The following is a 17,932-nucleotide window of genomic DNA, read 5'->3' as shown; positions in this document are numbered from 1 at the left end:
CCATTTCCCTCCGTAGCTGCAGCTTTACCTGCTGAGTTCTTCCTGCTTATTGTGTGTTGATCCAGATTCCAGTATCCGCAGTCTCTTGGGCCTTCTAGCCTTATGGTTAGCATAATGCCTTACAATTCTAGAAAATTAGAGTTCAATTGCTGCTCCTGCCCGTCTGTAAGGTGTTTGTATGTTCTCCCCATGCCCATGTGGGTTTCCTCTGGGTGCTCCAGTTTCCTCCCACAGCCCGAAGATGTTAGTAAATTGTGAACATGCAAAGTTAGTTCAACTGGCTTGCCCACAGAAGACAAAGAGTAGTTGTAGGCAGATCATATTCTGCATGGAGGTCGGTAACCAGTGGTGTGCCTCAGGGAGCTGTTCTGGGACCCCTACTCTTCGTGAGTTTTATAAATGACCTGGATGAGGAAGTGGAGTGATGAATTAGTAAATTTGCTGATGATACAATGGTTGGAGGTATTGTGGATAGTGTGGAGGGCTGTCCGAGGTTACAGCAGGACATTGATAGGATGCAAAACTGGGCTGAGAAGTGGCAGAACTGGGGTTCAACCCAGGTAAGTGTGAGGTGGCTCATTTTGGTAGGTCAAATATGATTACAGAATATAGTATTAATGGTGAGATTTTTGGCGGTGTGGAGGATCAGAGGGATCTTGGGGTCCAAGTCCATGGGACAGTCAAAGCTGTGCGCAGGTGGTCTCTGTGGTTAAGAAGGCATATGGTGCATTGGCCTTCATCAATCATGGGATTGAGTTTAGGAGCCGAGAGGTAATGTTGCAGCTATATAGGATCCTGGACAATCCCCACTTGGAGTACTGTGCTCAGTTCTGCTTGCCTCACTACAGGAAGGATGTGGAAGCCACAGAAAGGGTGCAGAGGAGATTCACAAGGATGTTGCCTGGATTGGGGAACATGCCTTATAAGAATAGGTTGAGTGAACTCGGCCTTTTCTCCTTGGAGTGATAGAGGATGAGAAGTGACCTGATAGAAGTGTGTAAGATGATGAGAGGCTTTTTCCCAGGGCTGAAGTGGCTAGCACGAGAGGGCACAGTTTTAAGGTGCTTGGAAGTAGGTACAAAGGAGATGTCAGGGTAATTTTTTTTTTACACAGAGAGTGGTGAGTGTGTGGAATGGGCTACCGGTGACAGTGGTGGAGGTGGGTACAATAGGGTCTTTTAAGAGACTCCTGGACAAGTACATGGAGCTCAGAAAAACGGAGGGCTATTGATGCACCATCAATAACTCTGAGACGTGGGTTAAGGTAGGCTTTTATTGGCTGGAAGAAAGCACAAGCAGCAAGTGGCCATCACACGACATCCTGGAGACTGAGGAAGGGTCTGTGGCTCCAATCGCCTTTATACTGGGGTCTGTGGGAGGAGCCACAGGAGCAGACAGCCAGGGGGGTGGGGGTGTCCAGACAGGTATATGTAGTTCACCACAGCTTTGGGTACCCCTAGGTAATTTCTAAGGAAAGGACATATTCGGCACAGCTTTGTGGGCCGAGGGGCCTGTATTGTGCTTTAGGGTTTCTATGTTTGCTCTGGAAACTTCACCACACTTGCGGGCAGCTCACCCGCTCATCCTCGGACTGTGCTTCGCTGATATAAACGACACATCTCATTGCATTTTTCGATGTTTCAATGAATATGTGAGAAATAAAACTAAATAAAACTCTCTTTATCTCAGTAAGTAAGTAACTTTGAAGTGGGGGGGGGGGTGGTCCCCTGCAATTTCAGGAACAGATTTGCAGCTAATAAAGTATCTTAATGAGCGTTGCAATGTGGGACGTGCAGCAGCCCATTTATCGACAGGAAGCTTCCACAAACATTGAGCTGTTATAAAAATTAGAATTATACAGACGCCGAGGGAAAGCCCAGAATTATTAAAATATTGTTTAGTGAAGTCATTGTTTTTCTATTGGTCAAAATGGTTGAAAAATCACTTCCATCGCAGAAGACTGTAGGCCTGAATGAAGGGTTTGCTTGCGATTTTGAAGTGCAGTGAAGTTGCTGATACTCCGTAGTGCGGAGCGGGGCGCCGCTTGATTGACAGCTGGTCCCGGGTTCAATGGGTTGGTGGTTCGGAGCGGGCGTTGCGCTGTTGGCGCTAGTCTGCATATTCCTTGCGCGATTTTTCCTAATACTTGGGCGAAATGAGACGCCAGAGCCCCGCAAGCGGAGCCCCGCCAACATTCTGGTGGTTATCGGCTCTGGTAAGTTTGCTTCAGCAGCAGGAAGCGAGGATCAGGCAAGCGCGTGGTCTCCATGTTGGTAAAGGATTGGAAACGCGGAAGCGAGTTTGATACACTGTGATTACGTGTACGGTAAATGCAGAATAATTCCACACGTCGAAACTGTTCTCGGACTGAGTTAGCTCGTCTATATTTGATTTTCTATTCTGCAAAAGCAGTAGACGTTATGAGACGTCTGTAACTGTTGCAAAAAAAAAGTCTTGAGAGTAAAGAATCAACGTTAATACTTAATGCAGTAATGAGCGAATCTAGGGTTCTTTTCCCTGGAAGCGCTGTCTCTGAGCCCCTCGGTGGGCGTGAAAAACTGTTCGAGCGAAAGACAAGGGAGTTATTTTCATGTGCCTTGATTAACATTGCCAAAGGGTAATTGACTTACTCAATTATTGAACAACGATTTTTCTCATTTCCAGTAATGTCTTCCCTCTTTTCATTCCTCATTCTACTCCCCTTTTAACCCTTCCCTTCTCACTTGCCAGTCACCTCTCTCTGATGCTCCTTCCCTTTCTCCCGTCGTCTACTGCCCTCTCCTATCGGATTATGACTTTGTCAGCCTCTTCTGCCTATCAGCTCCCAGTTTACCCCATTCCCCCCTCATCCATCCACGTACCTATTTACCCCCTCACCTGGTTTCACCCGTCACCTGACATCTTGTACTCCTGCCCTTCCATCACCTTATCCTGGCTTCTTCCACCCCTTTTACCGTTCCTGTCGTGATGAAGGGGCTCAGCCAGAAATACGCCTGTTTATTCCTTTCCATAGATGCTGCCTGACTTGCTGAGTTCCTCCAGTAGTTTGTGTTTGCTACTCTATTTTTCCAGCATCTGTGGAACCTTGTGTTTATAACTTATATTACTGGTCACGTGTACCAAAGTACAGTGAAAACTTTGCTTTACATACCACCCATACATATCGCTTCTCAATATCAGTACATCCAGGTCGCACAACACAAAGGCAATAACAGAATGCATAATGAAGTCTTACAGTGTGATGGTAACGGGTTTACTGACCATGAATTCTAAACTCAAACAAAATCCTTGTCCTCTCCGATATAAATACCCACAGGTACTCTCACTAAAGGATTGTTATACTGTAACTACCAAATCTTCAAAGACTAGTTCACTTGCCTATTTATCCTGTGAGTGATCTTAGCTGCCAACACCTACTGTTTGAGTCATGGGATCCCCCTCCGGACCATGGAGGTGATAACTTCCAGCTCATAAAGTAGTTTAAACACAGTTCAGTTATCTTTAGTGATTCGTGTTTAAGTCCAAACAATGTTCTTAAAACACATTTAAATCTCACAGATGCTTTCTGTCTTATAAAAGACTTTTAAATTACAAACCATTTCTAAAATACAAAGGAGTTTGAAAACATGGGTATAATTTCTATAAACTAAAAAGACATATCCATGAGCCGTCGATGAACCAGTTCTCTGTCACAGAAATCAAAGGCCAAGGAATGGATTCCAATTCATTCCATCTTTGTCATTTTTCCTGATGATCCTGGACCATTCCCAGTAAATATGGGCTGCCCTCAACATTCCTACTGTTTCTTTGCCACAGGGATGGCTTCACACACATGGGCGGCATGGTAGTGTAATGGTTAGCATATTGCTTTACAGTACCAGCGACCCAGGCTCATTTCCTGCTGCTGTCTGTGAAGAGTTTATACGTTCTCTCCGTGACCGTGTGCGTTTCCTCCAGATGCTCCAGTTTCCTCCTCAGTCTGAAGACGTACTGGTTAGTTTGCTAAATGGTCATTGTAAATAGTCCTGTGATTTAAGCTAGAGTTGAATTAGGGGTTGTGGGGTGGTGCTGGTTGAAGGGTAGGAAGGGGCTATCCCATACTGTATCTCAATAAAATAAAAATAATAGTTTTCAGATACCTCTTAACACAAGTGTCTAAAAGTTTCTGGAGATAGAGATCCCAATTAACACTATGAAGCTGAATCCATGAGTACATAAGCTATTGATATGCTAAAATCTCATTGCAAAGGGAGGTGACGAGTCGTAGGTCTAGAGTTTGGAGATGAGTTTGCATGGAATTATGGTATTGAAGGTGGTGCTGTAGTCAGTAAACAGCTTCATTTATTTGTCAGTGTACATCAAAGCATAGTGAAACGTGTTGTTTGCATTAACAACCAACACAACAGCCTGAGGATGTGCTGGGGGGAGCCCACAAGTGTCACCACACATCTTAGCACCAACGTAGCACGCTCACCATGTTCACAGAATGCAGACGAAACAACAGCATCGAAACAAGCTCCTTTCCTCCCTCCCACACAGGCACTCGTCGCAATCCAGGACAGGCCTCCAGCCCTTCTCACTCAGTGGGTGGAGAACCTATGGAATTATTTTCTGAATCAAGATTGTGGAAACCACATTGAATATGGTTGGGGCAGCTGCTTGATTATTGTTTTGATTGCAAACCAGGCATCAGAGTGAATTGGAAAGTGTGGGGAAACTTGTATGGATCGCGAGTGGATCAGCCATATTCTTGAGAAATGATGGTGCAGACTCAAGGGTGCAAGTGGCTTACTCCTATTTATTCTTCTTTCCATGCCTCTGGAACATGTAACACAGACATGATTTATGCATAACTGAAAGCATGCATTAAGTGCTGAAATACTTTCATGATATTTGAGTAAATATTATAAATTTTGTATTACAAAGTAGTGTGACTGAGTGTATAAAGTTGCAGCAATTCATCACTAGCCTGGAATCTATTTGAATATCCTGTTCTAAATTAACCCTTCGCTCACAATGGTTGTAAATAATTACTACAATTTTAAATTTTACTTATTTTTCCACCAGAAGGAGCGTTCAGTTGAAACATTTGCTCTGCTTTTGTCTCTCTGATTGTTTGGCTGCTGAATATTAGCTTATTTGCTTTTGAAATTCTTTGCCTGCTGCTAGTCAATCAGTCTTAGCTGGTCTCCGTGTTATATTTTGTGTTAAGACCATAAGCTATAGGAGCAGAATCAGGCCATTTGGCCCATCCATCATGACTGATCAATTTTCTTTCTCAACCCCAATCTCCTGCCTTCTCCCCGTATCACTTCATGCCCTGACCAATTGAGAATCTTATCGACCTCTGCCTTAAATATACAATAGGCAATAGGTGCAGGCGTAGGCCATTCGGCCCTTCTATCCAGCACCGCCATTCACTGTGATCATGGCTGATCATACACAATCAGTACCCTGTTCCTGCTCTCTCCCCATATCCCTTGACCCCGCTATCTATAAGAGCTCTATCTAACTCTCTCTTGAATGCTTCCAGAGACTTGGCCTCTACTGCCTTCTGGGGCAGAGCATTCCACATATCCACCACTCTCTGGGTGAAAAAGTTCTTCCATATCTCAGTTCTAAATGGCCTACTCCTTATTCTTAAACTGTGGCCTCTAGTTCTGGACTCACCCATCAGCGGGAACATGCTTCCTGCCTCCAGCATGTCCAATCCCTTAATAATCTTATATGTCTCAATCAGATCCCCTCTCATCCTTCTAAATTCCAGTGTATACAAGCCCAGTTGCTCCGATCTTTCAACATATGACAGTCCCGCCATTCCGGGAATTAACCTTGTGAACCTACACTGCACTCCCTCAATAGCAAGAATGTCCTTCCTCAAATTTGGAGACCAAAACTGCACACAGTACTCCAGGTGGGGTCTCACCAGGGCCCTGTACAACTGTATACTTAATGAGTTGGCCTCCACAACCACCTGTGACAATGAATTCCATAGATTCACCACATTAAAAGCTGCTGCTGTTTTAACTTGTCCCAAATCCCGTTCACTTATCTCTCTGCCTGGCAGTGCTCACACCAGCTGTCAGCATGACTTTGCTCTTCTCTATCTCTATAAACTCCTAAAACTGCAAGTACTCCACACTTCTCCATGCTGAGAGTCATCCCCTGTTTTTAACTGCTCCATTATTGACAAAGAACTAGGTTGTAAACTGACTAGGGCCTGATCCAGGGTTTCAGACAGTTCCTTCCCTTCCCCTGCCCCACCGATGCTCGGCCTGCTGAGTGCCTCCAGCAGATTGTTTTGTTGCTCCAAGTTCCAGTACCTGAAGTCTCATGTCTCCTGGTTCTAAATTTCCTCCCTAAATCTCCCCACTCACTGAACTCCTCCTTTAGGACTCTTAAGAACTACTTGTTTGACCACCTTGTCAGATCCTGTTTCTGTGAAGTGCAGTGAGTTCCCGTTTGCACTATCTGTGACTGTGATTTTCTGGGTTTCCACTCCGGGTTTATACCACATTCCCAAAGTATCAGTAAGTGAACCATAATCGAGGTTATACAGAAGTCTATTTGTCCAGTGGAGGTGCCCTATCCTGGGGCTGGAGGACTGTCTGTGTGGGGATAGCAGGGAATAAAGGGGCTTGTTTTGCTGTTCTGCTGAACATTACAGTCGTGTTAATTTGAACCAGAACATGTGGCTGCCCCCAGTGCATCCTTAGATTGTTTTGCACTTCGGGTTTCAATGTTCGTGTGATCCGTAAATGGGAACAGGCCATCCGTATCAAACTCATCTGTAAAGGTGCATGCCTGATCTTGTCCCATCAGCATGACTTTGGCTTGTATCCCTCTAATCCTTCCCAATCCAAATTAGAATGTCAGAAAGTTTTTGACAAGAGCCGGCCGTTCGGCCCAACAAAGCTCACCAAATTCCGATTCTCATAGTGTGTTGAAATAACTATCGAGTTTAGATTTGAAAGTCTCTAGGGTACTACTTTCAACTTCACAACTAGGTAGGTTATGTGTCCACAACTCAGTGGGTGAAGAAATGCTTCCTGATGTTAGTCAGAAAACTCCTCCCCTTAATCAGTCTCTACCTCTGACCCCATGTCCTTGATGATGGATTAATTTTGAAGTAGCAGTATCTTCTTTACTTATACCTGTAATGATTTTGAACACTTCTGTCATGTCTCCTGTCATTCTACGTCTATTTAGGCTAAAAAAGATATCATTATTTCAATCTTTCTTCATAGTTCATACTCTGCAGACCTGGAATGAGTCTAGTTGCCCTTCTCTGGACTCTCTCCAGTGCCTTCACATCCCTCATACAATATGGAGACCAAAACTGTGCACAGTATTCAGGGTGTGGCCTCACAAGCATGTTATACAGCTTAAGGAAAACATCTCTTGACTTGAATTTCACTGAGCCCAACATTCTATTAGTCTTCCGGATCGGTTCTGTGCATTGTCCAGATGTTGATAGTGATGGGTCTGCCAGGACACCCAAATCCTTCTCATACAGTGTCTCTCACTCAAGACCACCCACCGTATACTTATATCTATTATTTCTGCTTCCTATATGTAATACTTTACATTTACTTACACTAAATTTCATCTGTCATTTATCTACCCAGATCTGGATTTTTTTTAGATCTGACTGAATTGATTCTTTTGCCTTAATGTTGTCAGCCCTTCCCCCTAATTTTGTATCATTGGTAAACTTTACTAGCTTATTTCTTATGTGCTTATCCAAATCATTAACGTAAGTTAAAAACAGCAGCGGCCCCAAAACCAATCCCTTGCAGAACCCCACTTTTAGCATCATCTAGGTGTGAAAATGGTCATCTCATCAAAACTCATTTTCTGCTTTTAAGCCAAGTCTGCCCCCATTCGCACACCTTATCCTGAATACCTACCTCCTGTAATTTGGTTATTAATCTCTCGTGAGATACCTTGTTAAAAGCCTTCTGAAAGTCCAAGTAAATCATATCAACCGCTCTGTTGCTATCATAAATTTTAATTGCCTCTTCATAGAACTACAGCATATTAGTAAAACGTAATTTTCCCCTTTCTGAACCCACGCTGGCTTTCTGCCAACATGTCTGTTCTTATCAGCTGCTTTTCCATCTCATTTTTTATTACTGTTTCCATTATCTTGCCTGCAATACACGTTAAGCTTACTGGTCTATAGTTACCAGGGTCAGTGTGCTCATCTTTCATATATACTAGGACAAGGTTAGCCCATTTCTAGTACTTGGGGATTTCACCAGTCTTCACTGACTTTGAAAAATACATGTTGGGGGTTCATACATGTAGTATAATCACAGACCTCTTTAAGTACCCTTCAATATATGTTGTCTGGCTCTGGATATTTATTAATTTTCAGCCTTTTCAGCTGAAACAGGGCCCCACTTTCTAACATCTCTAAGTAACTTAAAACAATCTTATTTTCCTCTGCACTTACTGGCATATTGTTTGCTGGTGAATACTTTTGCAAAAATATTATCCTCCTCTGAATAATTTAACACCCCACTGTTATTCCTAATACACCTAGCTTCCTGCTTGACTTTTCTTTTACTACTTAAGTATTGGAAAAAATCTCTTGGGGTCAGCAATATCTTTCTCAACCTGCCTTTTGGCCATCTGAGTTTCCCTCTTGGTTATAGCTCTCATATTTTCATGTGCCTTATAGTTAACATCATTACTACTTTTTCCGTATTCCTTATACAGAAGCTATCTTGTCTTCAGTATTTTTATGTAAAACTTTATTCATCCACTTAGTTGATCTATTGTTTTAATTGCTTCTCCCGACCTTGGGTATTAACATTTCCTGCACTGAGTGTATCCTTCCAGGTTACCTTCTGAATTTTGCTTTATATGCACAAACTTTGCCTTTCTGAAATTCAATTTAAAGGCTTTGGCTTTTACTGATATTATCTCCCAAAAAAAAACTAACGATTTGTTCCTAAAGCCTCAACACCTTCCATACTCAAAATTCTATCCTGATTGTTACAGGATGTCAAATCTAATCAGGCCTCCTCCCAGCATTTACATACGTACTTGGTCAAAAAACAATTATTCAGTAACTCAATGAATTGACTTTCTTGTAATCCATTAGTCTCCTACTCAATATTTAGGAAATTAAAGTCTCCCATAACTATAGCATCACCCTCAGAACTTGCTTTTTTAAAATATTCTGACAGAGTTCTAAATGTCATTTAAAACATCAATATTTTACTTGCATCTACTACTTCCTCTTGCAATATATCCAACCTGTTCTGTGTGGAAAAGTTGTCTCACAGATCCCTTTTTAAAACTTGTTAAATTTTAAAACTATGTTGCTTATCCTGGGAAGAAGTCTGTGACCATTCACCTTATTTATGCCCCCTATGATTTTATGTACTTAAAGGGATCCATTGGTCTCTTACGCTTCTGCTTATAACTGTAGCCCTTCTGTTCCAGCATCCTTGTTATGAATCCTTTCTGCACTCTTTTCCAGAATAATGACACAATTAATTCTGGAGGAACTCAGCAAGTCATCAACAGAGGAGAATAAGCAGTCGATATTCCTGGGACATCCTAGTCCTAATGAATGTCAACAGTTTATTCATTTCCATAGATGCTGCCTGACTTGCTGAAGTCAGCATTTTGTGTATGTTGCTCAAGATTTTCAACATCTGCAGAATCTACACGGTGGCCAAACATTCTAATTCCGATTCCCATTTCCATTCCGACATGTCAGTCCGTGGCCTCCTGTTGTGCCGAGATGATAGCACCCTTAGGGTGAAGGAGCAACACCTTTGCGACTTTGAGGGAGAGGTTGTTTTCTTGACACCACTGTCAGAGAGATGACTTCTTCCCTGCAGGCCACCTCATTATTGTTTGAGATGAGGCCAATCAATGTAGCGTTGTCGGCAAATTTAATTAGCAGATTGGAGCTGTGGGTGGCGATACAGTCATGGGTATACAGGGAGTAAAGGAGGGGACTCAGTACGCAGCCCTGAGGGACTCCTGTATTGAGAGTCAGAGGGTTGGATGTGAGGGAGCCCACTCTTGCCACCTGCTGGCTGTTCTCCTTCCTCTCCCCTGACCTTTTTATTGTGGTGTCTTCCCCTTTTCCAGTCCTGAAGAAGGGTCTCAGCCCAAAATGCCAACTGTTTACTCTTTTCCACAGATAGTGCCTAACCTGCTGAGTTCGTCCAGCATTTTGTGTGTGTTAGAATCAGAATCAGGTTTATTATCACCAGCATGTGACATGAAATTTGTTAACTTAGCAGTTGCAGTTCAATGCAATGCATAATCTAGCAGAGAGAGAAATAATAAATAGAATAAAAATAACAATAATAAAGTAAATCAATTAAATATATTGAATAGATTTTTTAAAACGTGCAAAAACAGAAATACTGTATATTTTTAAAAAAGGTAAGGTTGTGTTCAAAGATTCAATGTCCATTTAGGAATCGGATGGCAGAGGGGAGGAAGCTGTTCCTGAATCACTGAGTGTGTGTCTTCAGGCTTCTGTATCTCCTACCTGATGGTAACAGTGAGAAATGTGCTTGCCCTGGGTGCCGGAGGTCCTTAATAATGGACGCTACCTTTCTGTGACACTGCTCCCTGAAAATGTCCTGGGTACTTTGTAGGCTAGTGCCCAAGATGGAGCTGACTAGATTTACAACCTTCTGTAGCTTCTTTAGGTCCTATGCAGTAGCCCCCCCCCCCCCCCCACCATGCCGGACAGTGATGCAGTCTGTCAGAATGCTCTGCAGGGTACATCTATAGAAGTTTTTCAGTGTATTTGTTGACATGCCAAATCTCTTCAAGCTCCTAGTAAAGTATAACCGCTATCTTGCCTTCTTTATAACTACATCAATTTGTTTGTTGGGACCAGGTTCAGAGGTCTTGATATGCAGGAACTTGAAGCTGCTCACTCTCTCCACTTCCTATCCCTCTATGAAGATTGGTATGTGTTCCTTCGTCTTGCCCTTCTAGAAGTCCACAGTCAGCTCTTTCGTCTTACTGATGTTGAGTCCCAGATTGTTGCTGCGGCCCCACTCCACTAGTTGATATATCTCACTCCTGTATGCCTCCTTGTCACCACTTTGTTGTATCATCAGCAAATTTATAGATGGTATTTGAGCTATGCATAGCCACACAGTCATGTGTATATAGAGAGTAGAGCAGAGGGCTAAGCACACATCCCTGAGGTGTGCCAGTGCTGATCATCAGTCAGAGGGATATGTTATCTCCAATCTGCATAGATTGTGGTCTTCTGGCAAGGAAGTCAAGGATCTAATTGCAGAGGGAGATACAGAGGTCCAAGTTCTGTAACTTCTCAATCAGGATTGTGGGAATGATGGTATTAAATGCTGAGCTATAGTCGATGAACAGTATCCTGTCATAGGTGTTTATTTTTTCCAGGTGGTCTAAAGCTGTCTTGAGAGCCATTGAGATTGTGTCTGCTGTTGACCTATTGTGGTGATCGGCAAATTGCAATGGGTCCAGGTCCTTGCTGAGGCAGGAGTTCAGTGTAGTCATGACCAACCACTCAAAGTATTTCATTACTGTCGATGTGAGTGCTACCAAGCGATAGTTATTAAGGCAGCTCACATTATTCTTCTTAGACACTGGTATAACTGTTGCCTTTTTGAAGCAAGTGGGAACTTCCGCCCATTGCGTTGAAGAAGTCTTCAGTGTCCTGCCTAAACGACTACTGTCCCGTTGCACTCGCATCTATCATCATGAAGTATTTCAAGAGGCTCATCATGTGGCAGGAAATTAATCATGAACTAATCGCAGGAAATTTACAATGACCAATTAACCTACCAACTGGTACAACTTTGGACTGTGGGAGGAAACTGGAGCACCTGGAGAGGAATTGAATGAATACATGGTCATGGGGAGAATGTACAGACTCCCTACAGGCAGTGGTGGGAATTGAACCCGGGTCTCCTGTACTAGAGAGCTTTCTGCTAACCACCACACTACTGTGCTGCCCTCTTTTAGTTTGAATGTTTTGGAGTGACAAAACATGCTATTTGTCTTGCAGGGGGACATACCACAGAGATTCTCAGGCTTGTGGGCAGCCTCTCCGCCTCATACAGCCCCAGGCATTACGTCATTGCTGAAACAGACAGGATGAGTGAAGACAAGGTCCGCAGACTTGAGGCTGCCAGAGTTGAAGAAGGTCCTCAACCTCGGGTAGGTGCTAACATGGGCTTGGAACTGTGACCTAGAAGTGTCTGTCTTTGTGCCTGATGTGTGTAGAGTAATGGTCGCCAATCTTTTTAAGCCCAAGATCCCCTACCTCGGCCTTAGTGAAAGGCGAGATCGACCCCAGATTAATTAGTTACACGCATGCACACTGGGGCAGAAAAGACCAGAAGTAAAACCCCGCAACCCGAAAGTAGAAATAATGCATGAACACCAGGGGTACCCGCCCTTTTTTTGCACCGCGGACCGGTTTAATATTGACAATATTCTTGGCGGACTGGCAGGTGGGGGGGTGGTGTTAAACACGACGGGAATACAGTGATACTTGAAGGGGGTTTCTTATGTCCAGTCTATTCCACAATTTAGTTTTCGCGGCTTTCGGCACTTAGCTGATGTCCCGCACTGCTCATGTTTTTTCCGCTGAAAATACTCAACGGGTTTGTCTCGAAGTGCGGGGTGCTTGGACTCGGTATCGAAGCAGTTTTGAGGGCTTCATTGCCTCATTAGACAGCCTCCGGGCCCCAACTCCAGCCTCCCACCCACCCGCCGCCAGATGCCCTGGCCAGGTGCAGCTGGTTGCGGGTGGGGTGAGAGGACAAGGTCAGGGCTGGAGGTTCCCGTACTGGGGCCTCGGCGGTCGCAGTCCGGAGAGAGCGACAGGCCCGTGCCCACCCCCCTTATAGGATCTGTCGGCCGACAAAAGTTTGTTTCAGTAGAGCACAGCGCGGCAGCTGCTCTGCTACTTACGAAACCCTGAGCCCAAATTAGATCGTCTGCGAATATTTTAGCACCGGGTTCCCCACGAACATTCAGTGTGCGAAACGGGTTTAGAGGTGGCGCCCATCTGTCCGCGCTCCAGGCCAGTAGCAACGGCACTTCCCGCCGGCTGCACGAGGGTATCAGTGTGTTTAGGCGACTAATGACCTTGTGTGGGTTCAAGTTCAACACTGGGCTGACTCATATTGTTTCCTCGCAGCCCGGTGGTTGGGGACCACTGAAGTACACTATGTAGTGCGGGGGAGCTACACGCATGCGCACCGGGCAGAAAGAACGGAACTAAAACCCCACAACCCGGAAACAATCTGTGAATAGTATTTGTGTATTTATTTTTCTTTTTTGTGGGATCTACTGGGAAAGTCTCAAAGATCGACCAGTCGATCGCAATCGACGGGTTGGTGACCACTAGTGTAAAGTGATTGCTAGCTTGACTAAGTGCAGTGGTGATGAAGTACAAGAAATTCTGCAGAAGCTGCAAATCCAGAGTAACACACACAAAAACATGGAGGAATTTAGCAGGTCAGGTAGCATCTATTGGAAAAAAATAAACGGTCTGAGACCTTTCATCAAAAGCAAGAGGGAAGAAGCCAGAGTAAGCAGGTGGGATGAGGAGGAAGATTACAACCTAAAAGGTGATAGATGAAACCGGGGGGGGGGGGGGGGGGGGGTGGGGAAGATAAAGTGAGAACCTGCTTGATAGGTGGAGAAGGTAAAGGGGTGAAGGAGAAAATATCTAATAGAGGAGATTGGACCATGGGATAAAGGACAGGAGAGGCACTAGGGAGAAGTTCAAAATTCAATATATAGCCAAACGAAACAGTGTTCTTACTGGTGCAAAAGGTGCAAAACATATTACCAGCAGCACACAGCACAAATAGCACATTTGGCTATGATTTCAGATCATAAAGAGAAAAACATAATAATATGGTCCAAATCGCTGTGTTGCATGACTAGATTGACAGCAAGCTGTCCTGGCCCGGCTTGTCCTTCCACAGAGGGAACACTAGAAGGCAGCACCACCTCGACAACTCCTCCCCTGGGCGACTGCCACAGGAGACCCTGCACCCTCGACCTAGGCCTAATCTTCACCACAACCGATACAACGCAGCTCGCCTGCAGTCAGTGCTGCCAATGAACCAGCGAACCAGACCTGCACTTTCCCACGTTACCAATGTCCAGGAGGATCTTGCAATCAGGAAAACGTCTAAGACGATCACTCGGCACAATAGTACACAACGAGTCCAAGTGACAACACAACGGTATGCAATAATCCAGCTCTATCACTATGGAGCAACTTGCTGATGGGGTAGACCTGCAGACCTTGATATTCTTAGCATCCAGCAGAGATGTGATCGTAACAAGGACATACAAGATGAAAGAGGTGAAAGGCAGGTGAAGGGGAGGGAAGAGGTAAGAGAGGACCCAGAATTTTCTGATGGACAACCAAAGAGAGGTGTTGTTGTCTGATGTGCATTGTAAGTGCATGCCCAGCAGAGGTCGCTGGTTAGCAATCAGTGGTGAGAACACCAAATGCGATTGTCGCCAAGATGAGATAACTTTCAGTGAAATGGAAATGAAGCTGGCCTAGATCCTGCACTTACTTTTGAAGCAGCTGCTTTTGCTGAAATATATATAGACCGGTGAGAAATTAGGATAATATAGTAAAGGAACAGGCCCTTCGGCCCAAATGTCTGTGCCAGCGATGAAGCCAAATTAAACTAATCCCATGATCTACATTCCCTCCATGTTCATGTGACTGCTTCTTTAAAAGTCAGGTAGCATTTGAGGAGGGGAATACAGAGTTGGCGCTACAGTGCAGCATATGCAGCACCCAATTTACTTTCTACTTAGAAGTTTGGCAAATTTGGCATGTCACCCAAAATTTGAACAAGCACAGTGGAGGGTACACTAACTGGTTACATCATGGCCTGGTGTGGAAACACCAATACCCAGGAATGGAATAGGCTGATGCCCAGTCCATCACAGGCAAAGAAATAGGGATCTATTACACCCCACCTGAGGGCAGCATTAAAAGCGCTCAAGCACAACGCAGTACCTCTGATAATGCAGCACTCCTTTAGTACTGCACAGGAGCTGTTACTCAAACCAGGACTTGAACCAGCATCTTCTACCGTTGACACAAGAGTTCTGCCCACTGAGCCACAGCGTTAGAGAAGCAAGAAGCAAATAGACAAAGAAGCTGGATGACTTGACAGTAGGGCAATTGGAAAAGTTTGGTTACGAATGAAGCTGATGCAGGTTTGAAAAAGATGTTGCTGAAGTTTAAGCTTATTGAGTGGAGTGATCAGATGCCTGAGATTTTAGAATGTGCACCCAAATCAAAATGATGGAGATGCTGATTACCTTAAAGAATCTTCTCCCCCTCTGCCATCAGATTCCTGAATAGTCCACGAACATTGCTTCACTATTTTGCTCTTTTTTTGCACTATCTGTTCTTATATACAGTCAGTGGCCACTTTATTTGGTACAGCTGCACTATTAATGCTAATATCTAATCAGCCAATCATGTGGCAGCAATTCATTGCATAAAAGCATGCAGGCATGGTCAAGAGGTTCAGCTGGTGTTCAGACCAAACATCAGAATGGGGAACGAATGTGATCTAAGTGACTTTGACCTTGGAATGATGGTTGGTGCCAGACAGGGTATCTCAGAAACTGCTGATCTCCGGGGGTTTTCACACGCACAACAGTCCTGAGAGTTTACAGAGAATGGTGTGAAAAAGATAGTGTGAACAAAAATATCCATTGAGCAGGAGCTCTGTAGGTGACAGAAAGTACACTGTGGTCAAATCAAGACGTACAAAAAAGCTGGATGAACTCAGCAGGTCAGGCAGCATCCGTTGAAAGTCCGTCATTTACTGCTTCTTTCAACGGATGCTGCCCGACTTGCTGAGTTCATCCAGCTTTTTTGTAGCTCTATAGGTGAAAAGGCCTTGTGAGAGAGCTGAGAGGTGAGTGGTAGGACAGGTTCTAGCTGACAGGCAGGCGGGCGACAGTAACTCTAACCAAGCGTTAGTACGTAAGTGGATAGGCTACAGCAGCAGAAAACCGCACTGGGTTCCACTCCAGTACCTAATGAAATAACCACTGAGTAGATACTCTTATTGTCATTTATTGTGTTTTTTATGTATTACATGGTACTACTGTCGCAAATCAACTGTACGTCAGTGATAATAAACCCAATTCTGAGATGACTGTCTTATACTGTCACGTGATCTTGCTCTACATAGGTTGGCTGTTTCATTTCCCTCCCATAGAACAATGCAATTAATTGGTTGAAAGTTCTCTGCCATATCTCCAAGCCACAAGAGTTTGTATGCAAATGAAATGTTTTCTTCCTTGTTAGCAAATTAAGGGGAAAATGCTGAAACTTAATGCAAAACTCTTCTGTATGCATGTAGGAAAAGCATTTACAGGGTGCAAAAAAGGCGAAAGATCGGTTATGTACTTCACTAAAGTGACGACAACTGATTTGAATCCAAAAGCTGCATTCTTAAGGTGCAAAAAGTCTGATTTAAAAATTGACAGAGAATGGAGGAAAGTCCACAAGTTGCAACGTAATTACTTAAGCTACTCCCACCGCTCCGAAATGTTCCAAGCACACCCACCAAGTAGAACAAGGGTGGCAGATGCGCGGGAACACCGTTTACCCGTTACCTCACCATCAAATTGCATACTATTCAAATTTGGAAATTTATTACCAATCCTTCTTCATCAGTGGGTCTAAAACCTGGAACTGCCTCCCAATTCCATTGGGCAGATTCCTTCAATAGAAATATTGTAATATTTCAAGATGGCAACTCTCCATTGTCTTGTCAACAAAATGGTGTTTCCTCTGATCTCCCCTTTAGCACTCCCATTCAAAAACAAACTAAAGGGATGGAGGAAGTTAGAAAAATAATTCCAGGATTTGGATCGAGGCAGAAACTGTCCAAAAATGTTCAGGAAACGTATAGTACGGCTGGCGTCATGTTCGCTTAACATTTGAAATGTCCACAGTTCAATACTGGGCAATAACGTAATTTAGAGGTGGCACAGTAGCGTAACGGTTAGTGTAACGCTGTTACGGCAGCAGTGAGCTTGAGGTGTATTTGAGTGAGCAGAGGGTTTTATGCAGACAGGGCTTGGTGTGGGCAGCATAACATCAGATTAACAGAGACCCACCTGGCACAGTCAGCGACCATGTTGGCACCTGATGTACATCAGAAACACTGTACATAGTGAAGTAGATAGGAAATAATTCCTTAGAAGTGGGGAGGCAGCAGAGATGCATTGGAATCAAAATTGAGTTTTACAGGAGCGTTATTGAGAGTGTCCTGACAGGCTGCATCTCCATCTTGTGGTAGCAGCCCAGCGTCGGACTGGAAGTCTCTACAAAGTACTGTGAGATTGGCTGAGAGAGTCATAGGGATCTCCCTACCGTCCATCAGAAACATTTACTAGGAGTACTGCGTATGGAGGGCCCTTAATATTATTAAGACCATAAGACAAAGGAGCACAATTAGGCCATCTGGCCCATCGAGTCTACTTCACCATTCAATCATGGCTGATCCTCCTCAACCCCAGATCCTGGCCTTCTCCCCGTAACGTTTGATGCCATGTCCAGTCAGGAACTTAGCGATCTCTGCCTTAAGTACACCCAATGACCTGGCCTCCACAGCTGCATGTGGCAACAGATTCCACGAATTCACCACCCTTTGGCTAAAGAAATTTCTCCGCATCTGTTTTGAAAGGGCGCCCCTTTATCCTGAGGCTGTGACCCCTTGTCCTAGATTCTCCCACCATGGGAAACATCCTTTCCACATCTACTCTGTCGTTACCTTTCAACATTTGAAAAGTTTAAGGATACCACCCAACCATCCAGCATCCTCTTTGACTTTCTACCATCAGGCGGGAGACTCCGATGCACAAAAGCAAGAACGGTCAGGAT

General features: G+C 44.2%; 1 protein-coding gene across 2 annotated transcripts in view; it reads left to right on the top strand.

Moving 5' to 3' along the window:
* Window positions 1-1,338: 1,338 nt before the first annotated feature.
* The window catches only part of alg14 (ALG14 UDP-N-acetylglucosaminyltransferase subunit), a 111,481-nt gene continuing 94,887 nt past the window's right edge, over window positions 1,339-17,932 (top strand). Inside the window, exons 1-2 of one of the 2 annotated variants that reach the window (XM_059983953.1) lie at window positions 1,339-2,215; window positions 12,041-12,192. In XM_059983953.1, coding sequence (XP_059839936.1) covers window positions 2,071-2,215; window positions 12,041-12,192 — 297 coding nt within the window. In that variant the 5' untranslated portion in view covers window positions 1,339-2,070. The remainder of the gene's footprint in view (window positions 2,216-12,040; window positions 12,193-17,932) is intronic. The other variant, XM_059983952.1, reaches the window with a different exon arrangement.

This window comes from Hypanus sabinus, chromosome 11 (genome assembly GCF_030144855.1).
Source record: "Hypanus sabinus isolate sHypSab1 chromosome 11, sHypSab1.hap1, whole genome shotgun sequence".
Classification (NCBI taxonomy): domain Eukaryota; kingdom Metazoa; phylum Chordata; class Chondrichthyes; order Myliobatiformes; family Dasyatidae; genus Hypanus; species Hypanus sabinus.
This window is presented reverse-complemented; position numbering and strand designations above follow the sequence as displayed.